This window comes from Lissotriton vulgaris, chromosome 1_1, assembly GCF_964263255.1.
Source record: "Lissotriton vulgaris chromosome 1_1, aLisVul1.2, whole genome shotgun sequence".
NCBI classification, from domain to species: domain Eukaryota; kingdom Metazoa; phylum Chordata; class Amphibia; order Caudata; family Salamandridae; genus Lissotriton; species Lissotriton vulgaris.
In genome coordinates, this window is record NC_141685.1 from 958,221,019 (window position 1) to 958,235,835 (window position 14,817).

The 14,817-nt window shown below is 44.1% G+C and overlaps 1 protein-coding gene across 4 annotated transcripts in view; it reads left to right on the forward strand.

Annotated features, from left to right (window-relative positions):
• TNS2 (tensin 2) overlaps nucleotides 1–14,817 on the forward strand; it is a 387,080-nt gene that overhangs the window by 180,380 nt on the left and 191,883 nt on the right. For all 4 annotated transcript variants that reach the window (XM_086959724.1, XM_086959742.1, XM_086959733.1 and 1 more), the window contains one exon: nucleotides 10,972–11,055. In XM_086959724.1, the coding sequence (XP_086815850.1) occupies nucleotides 10,972–11,055 (84 nt within the window). The remainder of the gene's footprint in view (nucleotides 1–10,971; nucleotides 11,056–14,817) is intronic.

Sequence of the window (14,817 nt, forward strand, 5' to 3'; positions counted from 1 at the left end):
CCTCCGAGACGTCATCAACTGCTCCTTCAACTCCGCCACCTTCCCGGAAAGCTGGAAACACGCTGAACTCACCGCCCTTCTGAAAAAACCAACAGCGGACCCCACCGAACTCAAAAATTACCGCCCCATCTCGCTTCTTCCATTCCCGGCCAAAGTCATCGAGAAAGCTGTCAACAACCAGCTCGCCGCCTTCCTCGAAGCCAACAAATCCCTCGACCCCTCACAATCTGGCTTCCGAGCAAAACACAGCACTGAGACCGCCCTCATCGCAGCAACAGACGACATTCGAACTCTACTGGACAATGGAGACACAGTCGCCCTCATCCTCCTCGACCTCTCTGCAGCTTTCGACACAGTCTGCCACAGCACCCTTTTACAACGCCTCAAAAACATCGGAATCCAAGGAAAAGCTCTTGATTGGATCACCTCGTTCCTCACCGGAAGAACCCAAAGAGTCCGCCTACCACCATTCAAGTCCGAGGCCTCTGAAGTCATCTGCGGCGTTCCACAAGGTTCCTCACTCAGTCCCACCCTCTTCAACGTATACATGAGCCCCCTCGCGGCCATCGCACGCCAACACAACCTCAACATCATCTCTTACGCGGACGACACTCAACTGATCCTTTCTCTCACCAACGACCCCAGCACCGCCAAAACTAACCTACACGAAGGAATGAAAGAAGTTGCCGAGTGGATGAAACAAAGCCGTCTGAAACTGAACTCAGACAAAACTGAAGTCCTCATCTTAGGTACATCCCCCTCTGCTTGGGACGACTCCTGGTGGCCGGAAGCCCTCGGAAAAGCACCCATCCCGACAGACCACGCACGGAACCTTGGCGTCATCCTGGATTCTTCACTCTCAATGAACAGACAAGTCAGCGCCGTATCCTCTTCATGCTTCAACATTCTTCGCATGCTCAGAAAAACATTTCGCTGGATCCCTTCCGAAACAAGGAAAACAGTCACCCACGCTCTGGTCACGAGCCGACTGGACTACGGAAACACCCTCTACGCAGGTACTACCGCAAAACTCCAGAAGAAACTCCAACGAATCCAAAATGCCTCAGCCAGGCTCATATTAGACATCCCACGCAACGAACACATCTCTGAGCACCTCAAAGACCTCCACTGGCTACCCGTCAATAAAAGGATCACTTTCCGACTGCTTACCCACGCACACAAATCACTCTACGACATCGGACCAGATTGCCTCAACTCACGACTGTCCTTCTACACCCCCTCCCGCCAACTACGCTCTTCCAGCCAAGCGCTCGCCACTGTACCTCGCATCAACAAGACCACCATGGGAGGCAGATCCTTTTCGTACCTGGCTGCCAAAACATGGAACTCACTCCCCGCTTACCTTCGCCTCACCCAGAACCACCTAGCATTCAGGAAGCAACTTAAAACGTGGATATTTGACAAATAATCCTCCTCCCCTCCTAAGCGCCTTGAAACCCTCTGGGTATGTAGTGCGCTATACAAATTTCTTGACTTGACTTGACTTGAATACAGGTCAGCTTTTACATTGATCGTATCAAGGAACATCAGGTAGACGATCAATTCTTAATGAGGTTCTCTGGTGTAAAGAAGGGCAAGCCAATGCAGAAACCGAACATTTCTTGATGAATAGTTATTTGTATTAAGAAATGCTCCGAATTGGCTAAGTAGCAACCTCAATAAGATCAGAGGGCTCGTTCTACCAGAGCTATGGCTGCGGAGTGTCTGTCTTGGAAATATAAGGCTTCTACGTGGGCATCAGTGCTCATGTTCATGAAACAGGCTGCCAGGTTCGACGGGAAGATCATTTTGCCCATCCAGTCCTGCAGGACTTTTTTATATGAGCCATTCAACAGACCCATCTCCTTGGGAGGTACAGCTTTGGAATCTATTCACAAGGTGAAAAATTTGCAGTTATAAGTATCCTTCAGATGAATAGGTTACTTACCTGTGGTAATGCTCTTTCTGGTCTACTCACATTACTAACCTCCCACATGCAACACTACAACAGACTTCCCAATACAGCATCCAAAAGTAAGACATCCTCAGAAAAAATTACAATCAACCAATACTGCAATTCTGCCCTAAGACTTATTCCATTCATCTATGCTGATCACTGGGCCATTTGTTTGTGCCTGAAGGTCTGGCTTGCGAATATGGCTCATTGTGCGCTTCCAGCTGTCCTGTTGTGCCTAATGCTTGACTCAAACTTTGTTCTGGGTGTTTTTCTATAGTATAATTTAGTATGAGGTTTATTGGCATTCACTCTGTTGTTATTTCATGAGCACCAGGCAGTTATTTATTAAATGTACAATAATTGTCTAATGTACTATTAAAAAAGAATTATTTTTGTAATTTCCTTATTTCAATTTCTTTTGTTTGAAAGTATTTTAATCCTGTAGGCAAATCAGTATTAATTACCTTAAATGTTCAGAAAGGGTAGGCAATATTTTCATATTAAACCCTGTATTTCCTACCTGAAAGAACATGCTATGTTCGAGGCATGCATGCTGTAGATACACATGCTTTGCTTACTCCTGCCATCTAGTGTTGTGTCCGGATGTTTGCAAGTTATTTTTCTTCGAAGAAGTCTTTCCCAGTCACAAGGTAAGGTGACTCCTCCTTTCGGTGATAGTGCGCATGAGCATCGACTCTTAGAATTTTTTTTCCGCCGTCGGGTTTGGACGTGTATTGCTCTGCTCCCGTTCGAACCGTCCTTCGGGTTCTCCTCGATGCGCAATCTCCTCTACCCTCTAAGTTATTGTTATCCTACGTGTTTTCCTCTTTCCGCGTATCCATTCAATTGGAAAAGTCTCTCATCTTTGGCCGAAAACATTGTGGGCGGCCTTCTGGTCTAGCCGTATCGATCCACCCCTCTGCCGATGGAACAGACTTCATGTCAGTTTTGTCCTCGGTGACACTCCAAGTACCTTTACACCGGTCTACACCAGGTCTGCAACTTGTACTTATCACCGGAGCACAAGGAAGAAGACGGTGAGGCCTGTCGTTCGTTCAGGTCGAAAAAGACTCTTCGAGATCGCCGAGAAATGCAGCATCAATGCTCTCAACAGACATCGGGTATCTTCGGAGAAGAATCCAAACAGGAAGAAGCAGCAGCTGCGAAAGAAGAGGAGGCCTTCTCAGTCCCAGAATCAGATTCCATCCTTGAGATCGGGTTGGAGTCAGAAGATATACCAGCAGGATAGGGTGTCGTGAGTACCAAAACTCCTGTACTCCAAAAACGATCTTCTATCAAACATAAGGCTTCGGCACCAACTCTGCCTTCGCGCCTTGGTCGGCATCGAGACAACATTTCTGATGCCCCGCCCTTGGGCCAGACACCTAAACATGTGGTGAAGCCTTCCGGCTCGGGATCGAGCCATGACAAATCGTCTTCGGACCCGAAACATTTCGCTCTGAAAGACAAATCTGGTTCATAGCTGAAATCTTCTGTTTCTAAACAAAAGTCAGCTTCGGAGCCGAAACCTTCCGCTTCTAAACTAAAGTCCCCTTCCAAGGACAAGAAGGACAAGTCCAGTTCGGCACCAAAGCTTTCTGTGCCAAAATCGAAAGAAGATAACTCAGATCCCCTGGAACCAATCTTAGACTTTATGAAGGACAGATTAGATCCAAAGCAGAAATAGCTTTACATCAATCCAGACACTGGACACATATTAGCCAAAACTCCTTCCAAGAGGAAAGTCAGTTCAGAGGATACTGGATACAAGCTCCCCCTTAAGAAGAAGAGGGACATTGTTATAAGTTCTATTCATCCTACTTTTTCATCCCCTCACCCACCTCCACCATCTTCACCTTTACCAATATTGCCAGGTTCAGATCCTTTACACATAACACCACAGCGATCTTCTCACACCCAGCCTGATTTAGGAGATGGGGATGATAATGTTTCTTTACCTACTGATCCGTGGGATGATCATAATATTGATCCACCCATGGATAATGATCCAGACCTATACCCTAGTAAGCCTTCATCCCCAGATGATAATGTATCCTATCTGGAGCTAATTTCCAGGGCAGCAGCATATCATGGTGTTACACTGCATAAATAGGCCTTAGATAACGATTTTTTTATTTGAGACACTAGGGTCTTCACACAGAGTTAATCAGTGTCTCCCTATGTTAAAAGGCATGATGAGACATGCAGATTACATTTTTAAGGAACCTGTTCGTGCACGAGTTTTAACACCTAGGTTGATAAAAAATATAAACCATCACCCTCTGATCTGTTTTTTATTAAAGGTCAGCTCCCTCTAAATTTCCTGGTAGTTTCCAAAGCTCGTAAAAGAGAGAACTCATAGACAAATGGGAAAGGCACATCCCCAGATAAAGAATCTAAGCTTATTGATGCATTAGTAAAAGGGTAGCTGCATAAGCTGCTAATCACTAGCTGCTGAAAAACTAGGCAGCATCTGTGAGGCCTGCACAAATAACATGACTACATTTGTCCTTCACTGGGAACCAAACACCCAATTGTAGCGCCTGATTCTCAGAGGGTAGCGTTGCAGAGCAGTCTGAGGCTTACTCAAGGGAGGTGGTGTGGGCTAGTAATCGCCATTTGCAAGTGCGCATAAATAACATTCAATAATTGATTGTCCAGTCTGTACTTTGCCTTATGAAAGTAAGAGTACATTTATTAAACGCACACACTACTCAATACTATGCACCAATTTACAAATATACATAAGCTGTTGGAATTACTTTGTGACATTGCATAACATCTCCACCCCTCCTGCAGGGGGTGGGGTTTAGTGCCACCACTCCCATATATGCACAACATCTTGCCCCCAATGAAGTTAGTTGAACATAACCTGGAGCGAGGGCCCTGTGCACTGGCACCATCCCAGGTGCACCCCCCCCCCCCCCCCCCCCCCATTACCTCAAAAAGCATTAAAAAGGGGTATACCTGTCTTGGTGACACATGACCCTGACTGAACATCTCCTACTGACCATAAACTATGCACCTTTATATCTTAAGGGCTAACAGTCTGGGGTCTTCACCTAAGCGCAGCAGCAAGAATACATGTTTACGCACACTTTAGAATGACAATACTCAGCACATTTGGGTATCATTAGAATGCTTTGCAATTACAGCCCCTAAAGGCATCACAGATGTAATCACAGGATTACGCATATACAGCCAGACACCGTAGGAGGAATGTCTGACAACATAACCCCACTTTGCTTATGACATCACCTTATATGTACTTCACATTAAACCAGTGAAATTCAGTCCCTCTAAAGGAAGTAACCATTAGTAAATGCATTTCAATGCAAATCCACCACTTCACCTCCAGGGCATGCCCTTCTCAAGACTTCCCCAACTCAGCCCTTCTCTCCATGATGCACTTCTTAAGGCACTCCCTGCTGTAGAACAAATGTTCCAGCCTAGAAGGTGATGCAATCTTCACTGAGCCCTTGAGGGGGTTATTTTTTTTTAAATCCCCAGGAAACTTAGGGTGACATGTCTCTACGTGCAGGGTGTAGACTGCTCTTCTCCAGCAGCTCCCCCAGCACCTTTTCACCATTGAGGTTGACCCCCCTCCTCTGGGAGGCCACCAAGCACCAAAACGGCAGACTTCCAAATGCCTGGCAAGGCATTATGGGGCGATTGTGCTCCTGTTCTGCGCGTAATAGATGAGCGGCTCTCCCGCTGTGCCGGGGAGAGCGGTGCTGGTGAAGCCGGCGGCTTTGGCACCTTCCTGGCCTCGGACCCCCAAGGAATGTGATGCGGCTCGGGAGCCCACCCCCTGCTGCATTGCGGTTTTCTGGGGACCCGGTCCCACCCGGGCCCCATGCTGCTCCTGCTCTTCATGTTCGGGGTCCCGGTGATAGCAGGAAAATACTATCAGTTCAAAGTACTCCAGTTCGGAGTAATCGCTGCTCCCAGAGTGTTCACAAAATGTCTAGCAGTAGTGGCAGCCCATCTGAGAAGACAACCGATTCATGTCTTCCCATACCAAGATGACTGGCTTATCAAAACCAGGACACACCAAAAGTGTTTACAATCCACTGAGACTACATTAGACCTACTCCACCAATTTGGTTTCACTGTCAATGCACAGAAGTCTCATCCTCAGCCTTCACAAATGCACTCCTATCTGGGAGCGACTGTAAACACCTGTACAGCTCCAGCCTCTTCCAATGCAGACAGATTTCAAAATATTCAAACTCTGCTGCTACAGTTACAGGTCAATCAATACTTAGCAGTCAGGACTTTCATGCAACTATTAGGAATGGTGGCATCATGCATTGCAATAGTGCCTCATGCAAGATTACACATGCGTCCGCTGCAAGAATGCTTAGCACGTCAGTGGAATCAGTCTCATGGTTAATTAACAGGTTTAGTGTTGGTAAACAGCCGCACCCATCGCTCTCTGCAGTGGTGGAACACACAAAACTTGTCAAAAGGGCGGCTCTTTATTAACTCTCTTCTAAAGATCATGCTAACAGCAGACGCATCTCTAAGAGGTTGGCATGCCCATCTTCACAATTTTACAATTCAAGGTCTATGGGACAACAAGTACAAAACTCTTCACATCAACTATCTAGAGCTTCTAGCTTTGTATCTATCACGGAAAGGTTTTCAGTCTCAACTCAGGGAAAGTTGTCCTAGTCTGTACAGACATTATGACAGCTATGTACTATATACAAAAAACAGGCAGGTCGCATTCTCTGCAACTGTCACGCCTCTCTCAGACCATTTGGCATTGAGCAATTCATCATTAAGTTAATTTTCTGGCAGAGCACCTCCAAGGAGTATTGCCGCCCTCCTCAGCAGAAGGCAGCAACAAATACACAAGTGGGAACTTCGTCCCCAATTTCTCCTTCCATACTTTTAAAAATGGGGATTCCCACAAATAGATCTGTTCACCACAGTGGACAAGTCAATATGCCAAAACTTCGCCTCCAGGGTCCTACACCCTCTATCCAAAGGCAATGCCATATGGATGAATTGGTCAGGGATATTTGCCTACGCTTTTCCGCCTCTCCCTCTCCTTCCATTTCTCGTTCGGAAGCTCAGGCAAATATCCCTCACATTTATTCTAGTGGCTCCCACTTGGGCCCGCCAATCGTGGTTTTACAGTACTCTTGGAACTATCAGTAGTTCTACATCAAAAGATGCATCTCATTCCAGCCTCCTCACGCAGAACCATGGAGAGGTCAAACACCCTATAACCCCAAGGAGCTCAATCCAGCGATTTGGCTCCTGAAGTCATAGAGTTTGGATAGCTCAACTTGCCACCAGAGTGTATGACTATTCTTAAAGAAGCAAGAAAGCCAGAGCATGTTATGTAGCAAAATTGAAAAGATGTATTATATATTCCACCAACAACAATATTGATCCACTAGATGCCTCTATTCAAAATACAATTTCTTAAATTCTGCATTAACGGCGTATTGGTCTAGCCTATACTTCCATTCGATTGCATCTTGCGTCAGTAGCGGCATATTTGTAAAACAGACAACAGCTATCTTTGTTCTAAGTTCCAGTAATTAAAGCCTTTATGGAGGGGTCTTAAAAGAGTGATACCACCCAGGGTAACTCCAGCACCCGTTTGGAATCTAATCATTGTGCTTACTCGGCTCATGGGTCCACCCTTTGAGCCATTACACAACTTTCATTACAGTTGTTTTCATGGAAAGTTGCCTTCCTCATTGACATCACTTCATTGAGCAGAGTTGGTGAGCTACAAGCATTAACCTTAGAGGAACCCTTCTTTCAGCTTCCAAAATGAAGAGTAGTTCTTCGCACTAACCCCAGATTCCTTCCCAAAGTGGGTTCAGCTTTTCATATTAGCCAATCAGTTGAGTTACCTGTGTTTTTCCTCAACCTGATTCCGTAGCACAAAGAGCTCTTCATATACTCTTAATGTCAGAAGAGCGTTATAGTATTATATTGAAAGAACAGGATTTTCGTAGAACAAAACAACTTTGTTGCATTTGCCACACCTCATAAAGGAAGCCGATCTCTAAATCTGGTTTTGCAAGATGGATTGTTAAATGCATTCCAACCTGCTATGCTAAAGCTAAAACAACTTTATCTATACCTCCTAGAGCACATTCCACTCATAAAACAGGAATTTCTATGACCTTTTTAGGTAACACCCCTCCCTATAGCTGACATCTATAAAGCAGCAACATGGTCCACACCACACACATTTATCAAACACTACTGTATGGATGTGTTAGCACGTCAACAAGCCAGTGTAGGGCAAGTAGTGCTCAAGACACTTTTTGAAACAGCACAACATACTGGTTAGCCACTGCTTTGAGAGAATCTTGCTAGATAGTCTACAGCACACAAGCCTCGAACAGATTATGCTACTTACCCAGTAAGCATCTTTTCTTGGAATGTAGAGCTGTAGATTCACATGCGACCTCCCACCTCCCCGGGCACCTATAGTTGTTGCAGTTTTCATTATTTACATTACATATGCATAGACATCTTTGTACTACACTCACTTACTCCATTCTCACCCTCTTGCGGGAATATAGTCTAACAATGGAGTCGATGCCCATGCGCACTATCACCAAAAGGAGTCACCTCACCTTGTGAATGGGAAAGACTTCTTCGAAGAAAAATAAGCTTGCAAACATCCAGAGCCAACACCAGATGGCAAGCGTATGCAAACCATGTAAATCTACAGCTCTACATGCCAATAACTGATGCTTACTGGGTAAGTAGCATAATCCTTTCATACTTAAATGAAAACCCCGTAGTCTCATCCCAACAAAAACATCTCCCCCCCCCCCCCTTGCCCTTTACACGCAAAACAACACCAATATAAAAAATATGTGCTGTTATGCTTAAGCACATGCTGTTCATACATAACATGTGGATGGTGGGTCTGTACCTCCTTGCTTCATAAACCCATCAGTAATTCTAACATTTCAGATGTTCTGGCGATCTGTAATAAAATTTACTATCCATAACTAAACTAGTTGAATTTGTCTTTTTTCGAACAAGTTAGCATTGGAACAGTCACTTTTTGAAATAGTTAATTTAGTTAAAAAATATAGAGCAGTTAAAATAAAATAAGAGGTTATACCACATTTTCCACACAACAGTTGTGGCTGAGTTTTGAAGGAGTCTTTTTTTAATAGTTTAAATCCAATACAGATTTACATGCAGTTGTTCAGAGTTAGGCCACTGTATTGGATCCTGGTTGTTTGTAGATCATCTGCCTTTTGGCTGGTTTGAGCAATAGAAATACCACATTCATATATACATACATCACCCCATGAATCTCTCAGGGCTAATCACAATGTCGGTCGGAAAGCCTCCATTTGCTGGTCGGAAGCTTTCTGACCAACATTGTAGGTTTGAACTTTGACAACCGAATTACAATGATGACAGTCAGAGTTTAAACCGACTGGGCGATTCGGCTCGGTTCCGAAGGGCTCAAGGAGCCAGTCGAAAAGGCCTCATAATCCCATAAAGACTGCGTTTCTGCGGTCAGGATTATAATGCAGCAGTTCCATGTCAGCCTTTCCAACATGGAACTGCTGTCGGAAAGTGTCTTTGGGACCTAGCAGGTCCCCCTTCCCCCCTGGCCCTCTGCATGTGGCCCTGGGAGGCACCTATAGTACCCACCTTCACATCCCTGCCACATGGGGCAGGGATGTTTAAAAACGTCAGTTTCTTCAATGGGAGCTTTGCTGCAGGCAGTTTCGGCCCACCACACAAGCTCCCATTTAAAAATGGAAGTTTGTGACCGCACCATGTGCGCTCGCATCCTAACTGCGATGTCGAAACCGCCGACCTGATGTCGGTCTGTTCTCCATCCGCAGCGATGTCGGTCGGAGGCAAATCCGAGCGAAATCGTAATCAAGGCCCTTGTGTCAATAGTCTGTGCTGTGATTATGGTAAGATGGGAACTTTTGTCTTTTAAGCCAAAATCTAAGTGGACTCCTTGCTGTTTGTCGGGCTGTGCTTTGCCTTTCTTGTTTTAACTAATGTTACATATCATCTTTTTCTTTATCACAACCAAGGGGGCATGCAAAGGAATTTTTACTTCACAGATTGTTAGGATGTTGTCCTCCAAAAACTGTGTATACCCACAAAAAACACCATCACCCCATCTCCTTTGTCATATGGATTTTTGAGTTCTAATTAACTTAAAAGCGTCCAAAGCATGCTTTCTTCAGGCTCTTTATCCTGCCTTGTGAAGCTAATGTTGGTAATTGTGGTGATAAAGAAAAAGGTTCCGTCCTTCTTAGCTAAATACTTACCACTTATAATTGTGTTATTGCTGACACTGTGATTTTTATTACTGGTCCCTATGTTTACGAGATTAAAAGATGAGTTATTGATAGGAAGAATTATAAAACTTACTAAAACGTATCAATCAGTCCATCAATACGTTTCTTCCTCCCCTACAGGCCAAAGCGATCAAAGGCATTCTTCAAGATTAAAGGTCACTCCTATTTGTCTTTAAATTATATAATCTTTCAGTTTGACAGGCTGTTTAGTATTGTGTCTGTGAAGAGGCTGGGTTGCTCCCTCAGGGGTAGGTAGGTGTGAGACACCCTTTCTTTGTGGAGAATGTGAGTTGACCTTTCTTTTAGGAGCCTATTAGAATTTCTCTGCTGTTCCTGAGATTATGAGATGCCCTCTTTTTAAGAAAACTGTCAGGTGGCTGTAAACTTCCATCTCTTTAAGGTTACAAGATGGCATTTCTCTGAAGCCCTAGGTGATGTTTTTTCTTATGTCTCAGGCTGTCAGAATCCTCTCTTCTTTTCAGTTTGAAAGGCACATTGTGAGGGAATAAAGTTAGATGTTCTCTCTTAAATAAGGCAGTGAAATGCTGTTTGCGAGGTTGTGAGGTCATTCTCTCAAGTGCCTGTGAGATGCTCACTCTTGAAAGAGAATATGAGATGCTCCCTTAGAGAAGGCTGCACCTGTGTCACATGAGCCAATTCACATATTTTCTTTCTCTCACTCTGCAGTGCGGACCAGGCCTTAAGCACCCTCGCCATGAGGAAGTTCTGTGAAGACAAGGTGGCTGCTTCTCTCCAACCATCTCAGAGCAGGTAAGACGTCTCAAACAGTAGTAATAATTTGGACTGAATGCCACAACATGACGTAAGGGAGGGTGGGAGGTTAGTGGGTTAATTTTCTTGGACTGTTTCATGAGCAGTACATTAAGTGCAGGTCCAGATTACTCTCTAGTACTGCCCCAGCTATTTCCTGGCAGAGTTACATTACGCTTTCCTTCGCTCTACTCAATCTGCGATCCCTGTTTTAATATCTTTACTTCCGCCCAGTGGCAGCTGCTGCAGTACAGAAGTGGTGGGTAACGGACAGAGGAAAAAAGAAAAAATGACTTACCTGCCGGCCACCGCCTCTCCTCCGTCCTCTTCTTTTCCTGTCAACTCCCCGCAGCACACAGGCCCCCAGACTCCCCAAAGCCATTTACTACGCTAATGTGATGCTGGTAATACTATTACCAGCATGACAGCATCATCATGAGTATCCTGAGCCGCCTGGTTTGCCTCTCAGACAGTGCCTGGGACTGTTCTCCACCCGGCTATGCAGCACAGCAGGGTGGAGAAATGCTAAGTGCGCATGTCGGTTTGGCCATTCGAAGACGGCCGGCCAAACCAACATGCGCACTCATGATGTACACCACTTCTCCCTGCTCGTCACAACAGCCCCGCACAGCCCTAGACTGGCTCAGACTCTCTACTGAAAAATAAAATGATAATCACCTAGTGTAATGATTTTATTTTTCCTTTTTGCACTGCTCAGAGAGCAGTTGGGCAACGCTCCTTTGCCTTAATGAAGGAGCCGCTTCTGCTTCTACCTCATCCTGTTATGGAGTCATTCATTTCCTTTCTTGCTTAAACTCTTTTCCTTGTCTTTGCCCCCTCCCCAGTACTAATTCACATTCTCAGGCCATCAGTGCTGAGTTATGCGATGAACTAGCTCTCTCTACAAGTTCCACTTGGCTGCTCTGCTGAACAGCAGAGCAACTAAGTGGAACTAATAGAGAGACTTATTTAGAATATGACTTTCATGCCTTTTAAGTCTTTTACTGTCTTATCTCACTCATCAGACTTTGCTCACTGCCATTAATTGGCCTCTGCTCTACTCGGCGCATCTATTAACGTTCTGCTATCTTTTTATTGTACTAGGTGAGGAAAACAGTCTGTGTGACATTTGCACAGGTGCTGTGTGCCATGTTTACCTGCTTCCCATCCTGTACTCTGCCCTATACACAGGACTGTTCTGCTGTAGTCAGTTGCTGCAGTGTGATATTGAAATCTCTACTCTTCACACAACTTGTGTGTTTGAGTCAATAGATTTCACATTTGTCTGTAAACTTACCATGCCTAGAGCCTTCCTACAGCCTGTGTTTCTGCCATGTGTGCTCTTTTATCATCCTGTAAAATCTTGCACACTTGTTTTCTCACCCATCTGTACTGTCTCCGGTTTCTGTATTCTCTGACCAGCCTCTACACTTCTCTCGTTATACTTACACTCCCCAGCCTACAGTCTGTCAGTATTGCACCTTAATAGCAGAAAAAAATAGTAATAGAAATGTCATAAAAAGATCAGCTGATCATAGTATTGTGGCATATATTTTGTGACTACAAAGATATTGTGGACCAAAATATTAAAGGTAAGTTTGATGTTCTTTAATTGTTTCACTATTATTTCAACATTTAAACACAGCCTACTTTAATATTACATTTATTAAAGTATTTTATTGTATTGTTTTATGTTTTTACTTTATTCTATATATTATGTAAGATATTATTATTCTTTAAATATTATTGTCATTTGTATTTTTTGTTGTTTTGAGGGTTTGTCTGGTTAGTGCTTTTGAAATTCTATATCAATTTATGTTAATGTGTTCCTTGTGTTTTATCTTTTTATTGTTACTCATCTGTTGATATTTTACTATTCTGTATATATAATTTTTATTTTGGGTTGTTGGGTTTATTGTGGCATTGGGTGGGTGGAGTTTTTTTTATTAATGATATATTCCAAGTGTTATTTATTTGTTTAAATGTATACTACATTTTGTATGTTTGTGTGAAATTTTAAGTTTGGGTTTTGGAATTTATTGGGGCATACATATTGTTTGGGTTTTTCTTTCAATTTATTTTGCAATTTGATTTTTATATTTGTACATTTCAAAAGGGACTATGTTTTGTAACTACCTATTGTATGATATAGAAATGATTTGTTATGTTTGTGTTTTATGAGTGAGTTTGTGAGTTACTGTTTATTCACATTAAATATTGATATTATTTACATAATGTTAAAATACATTATTTGTTAATATATTTTAATGATTATTTTTATATTTGAAGGCAGAAATTATATTATTTGGATGTAGTTCTTGTGATCTACCCGAACCTATATGCTTTTTTCCCTATGGCTTTTATATGGGAATTAAAAATGTAAAGACCACCCCCACCACTATATACTTTTTTCTCAGTGTTAATTAGAAAGTTAAATGTAACCCTTCTTTCCAATGTATGAACTTTTCCTAATTTTTGTTGGATTGGAGTTGGAATAGTAAAGCTGGCCTGGCCAATGTATCTACTTTCCCCAACGTTTGTCAGACTGAAATTACAATAGTAAATCTGAAAATGTATGCACTTTCACCAATGTTTGTTATAATGGTGACTGGATTTACTTTAGTACAGAGTTTCCCAAACTGTGGTCCGCGGACCCCCAGGGGTCCGTGAGACATTCCCAGAGGGTCCGCAGGACTCGAGTGCCTGCCGTGGCAGTGAAAAATGAAACGCCCATGCGTCCTCACAGCACACAGAGCTGTGAATGTTGGCGCAGGGACAATGAGACCACAACAATACAATCGGGAGGCGGGGCAGCGAATGGGCAGTCAGGGGGGCGGGGCCGCAGGGGGCACAGGGGCTGGGGAAACAAAGTGGAACAGAAGGCAAAAGGGGCACAAAAACAAGGTAAGAACGAGTGCCACAGAAGGCAGAAGGGCACAAAAAAACGAGTGGAACAGAGGGCAGAAGGGCACAAAAAACTAGGGAAAACGAGTGGAACAGAGGGCAGAAAGACACAAAAAACGAATGGAACAGAAGGCAGCAGGGCACAAAAAACGAGGGAAAAACGAGTGCAGCAGAGGGCAGAAAGGCACAACAAACGAGTGGAACATCGGGCAGAAGGGCACAAAAAATTAGGGAAAAACGAGTGGAACAGATGGCAGAAAGGCACAAAAAACGAGGGAAAAACGAGTGGCACAGAGGGCAGAAAGGCTCAAAAAACAAGGGGAAAACGAGTGGAACAGAGAGCAGAAAGGCCCAAAAAAACGAGTGGAACAGAGGGCAGAAGGGCACAAAAACGAGGGAAAAACGAGTGGAACAGAGGGCAGAAAGGCACAAAAAACGAGGGAAAAACAAGTGGAACAGAAAGCATAAGGGGCGCAAAAACAAGGGGAAAACGAGTGGCACAGAGGGCAGACGGGCACAAAAAACGAGTCGCACAGAGGCAAAATACAGAATACAGAAATATAGGGGCAGCTAAGAACAGAAGGCAGAGAGGCATGGGGGCAGCGAGGGGAACAGAAGGGAAAACCGGGCAGAGACACGGGGCAGCGAGGGGTACAGAAGGAAAGACCAGGCAGAGAGAGCACGGGGACAGCGAGGGTAACAGAGGGAAGAAAAAGAGGCACGGATCACGTACAGGCAGCGGGGGAAGATAGACAACAGCAGTCACAGACACAACAATGAAAATACAGGCAATACAATAAAAGCAATAAAGCGTTGAAAGGCACATGTGTATAGGTTACTGTTACTTGGCAGGCAGGT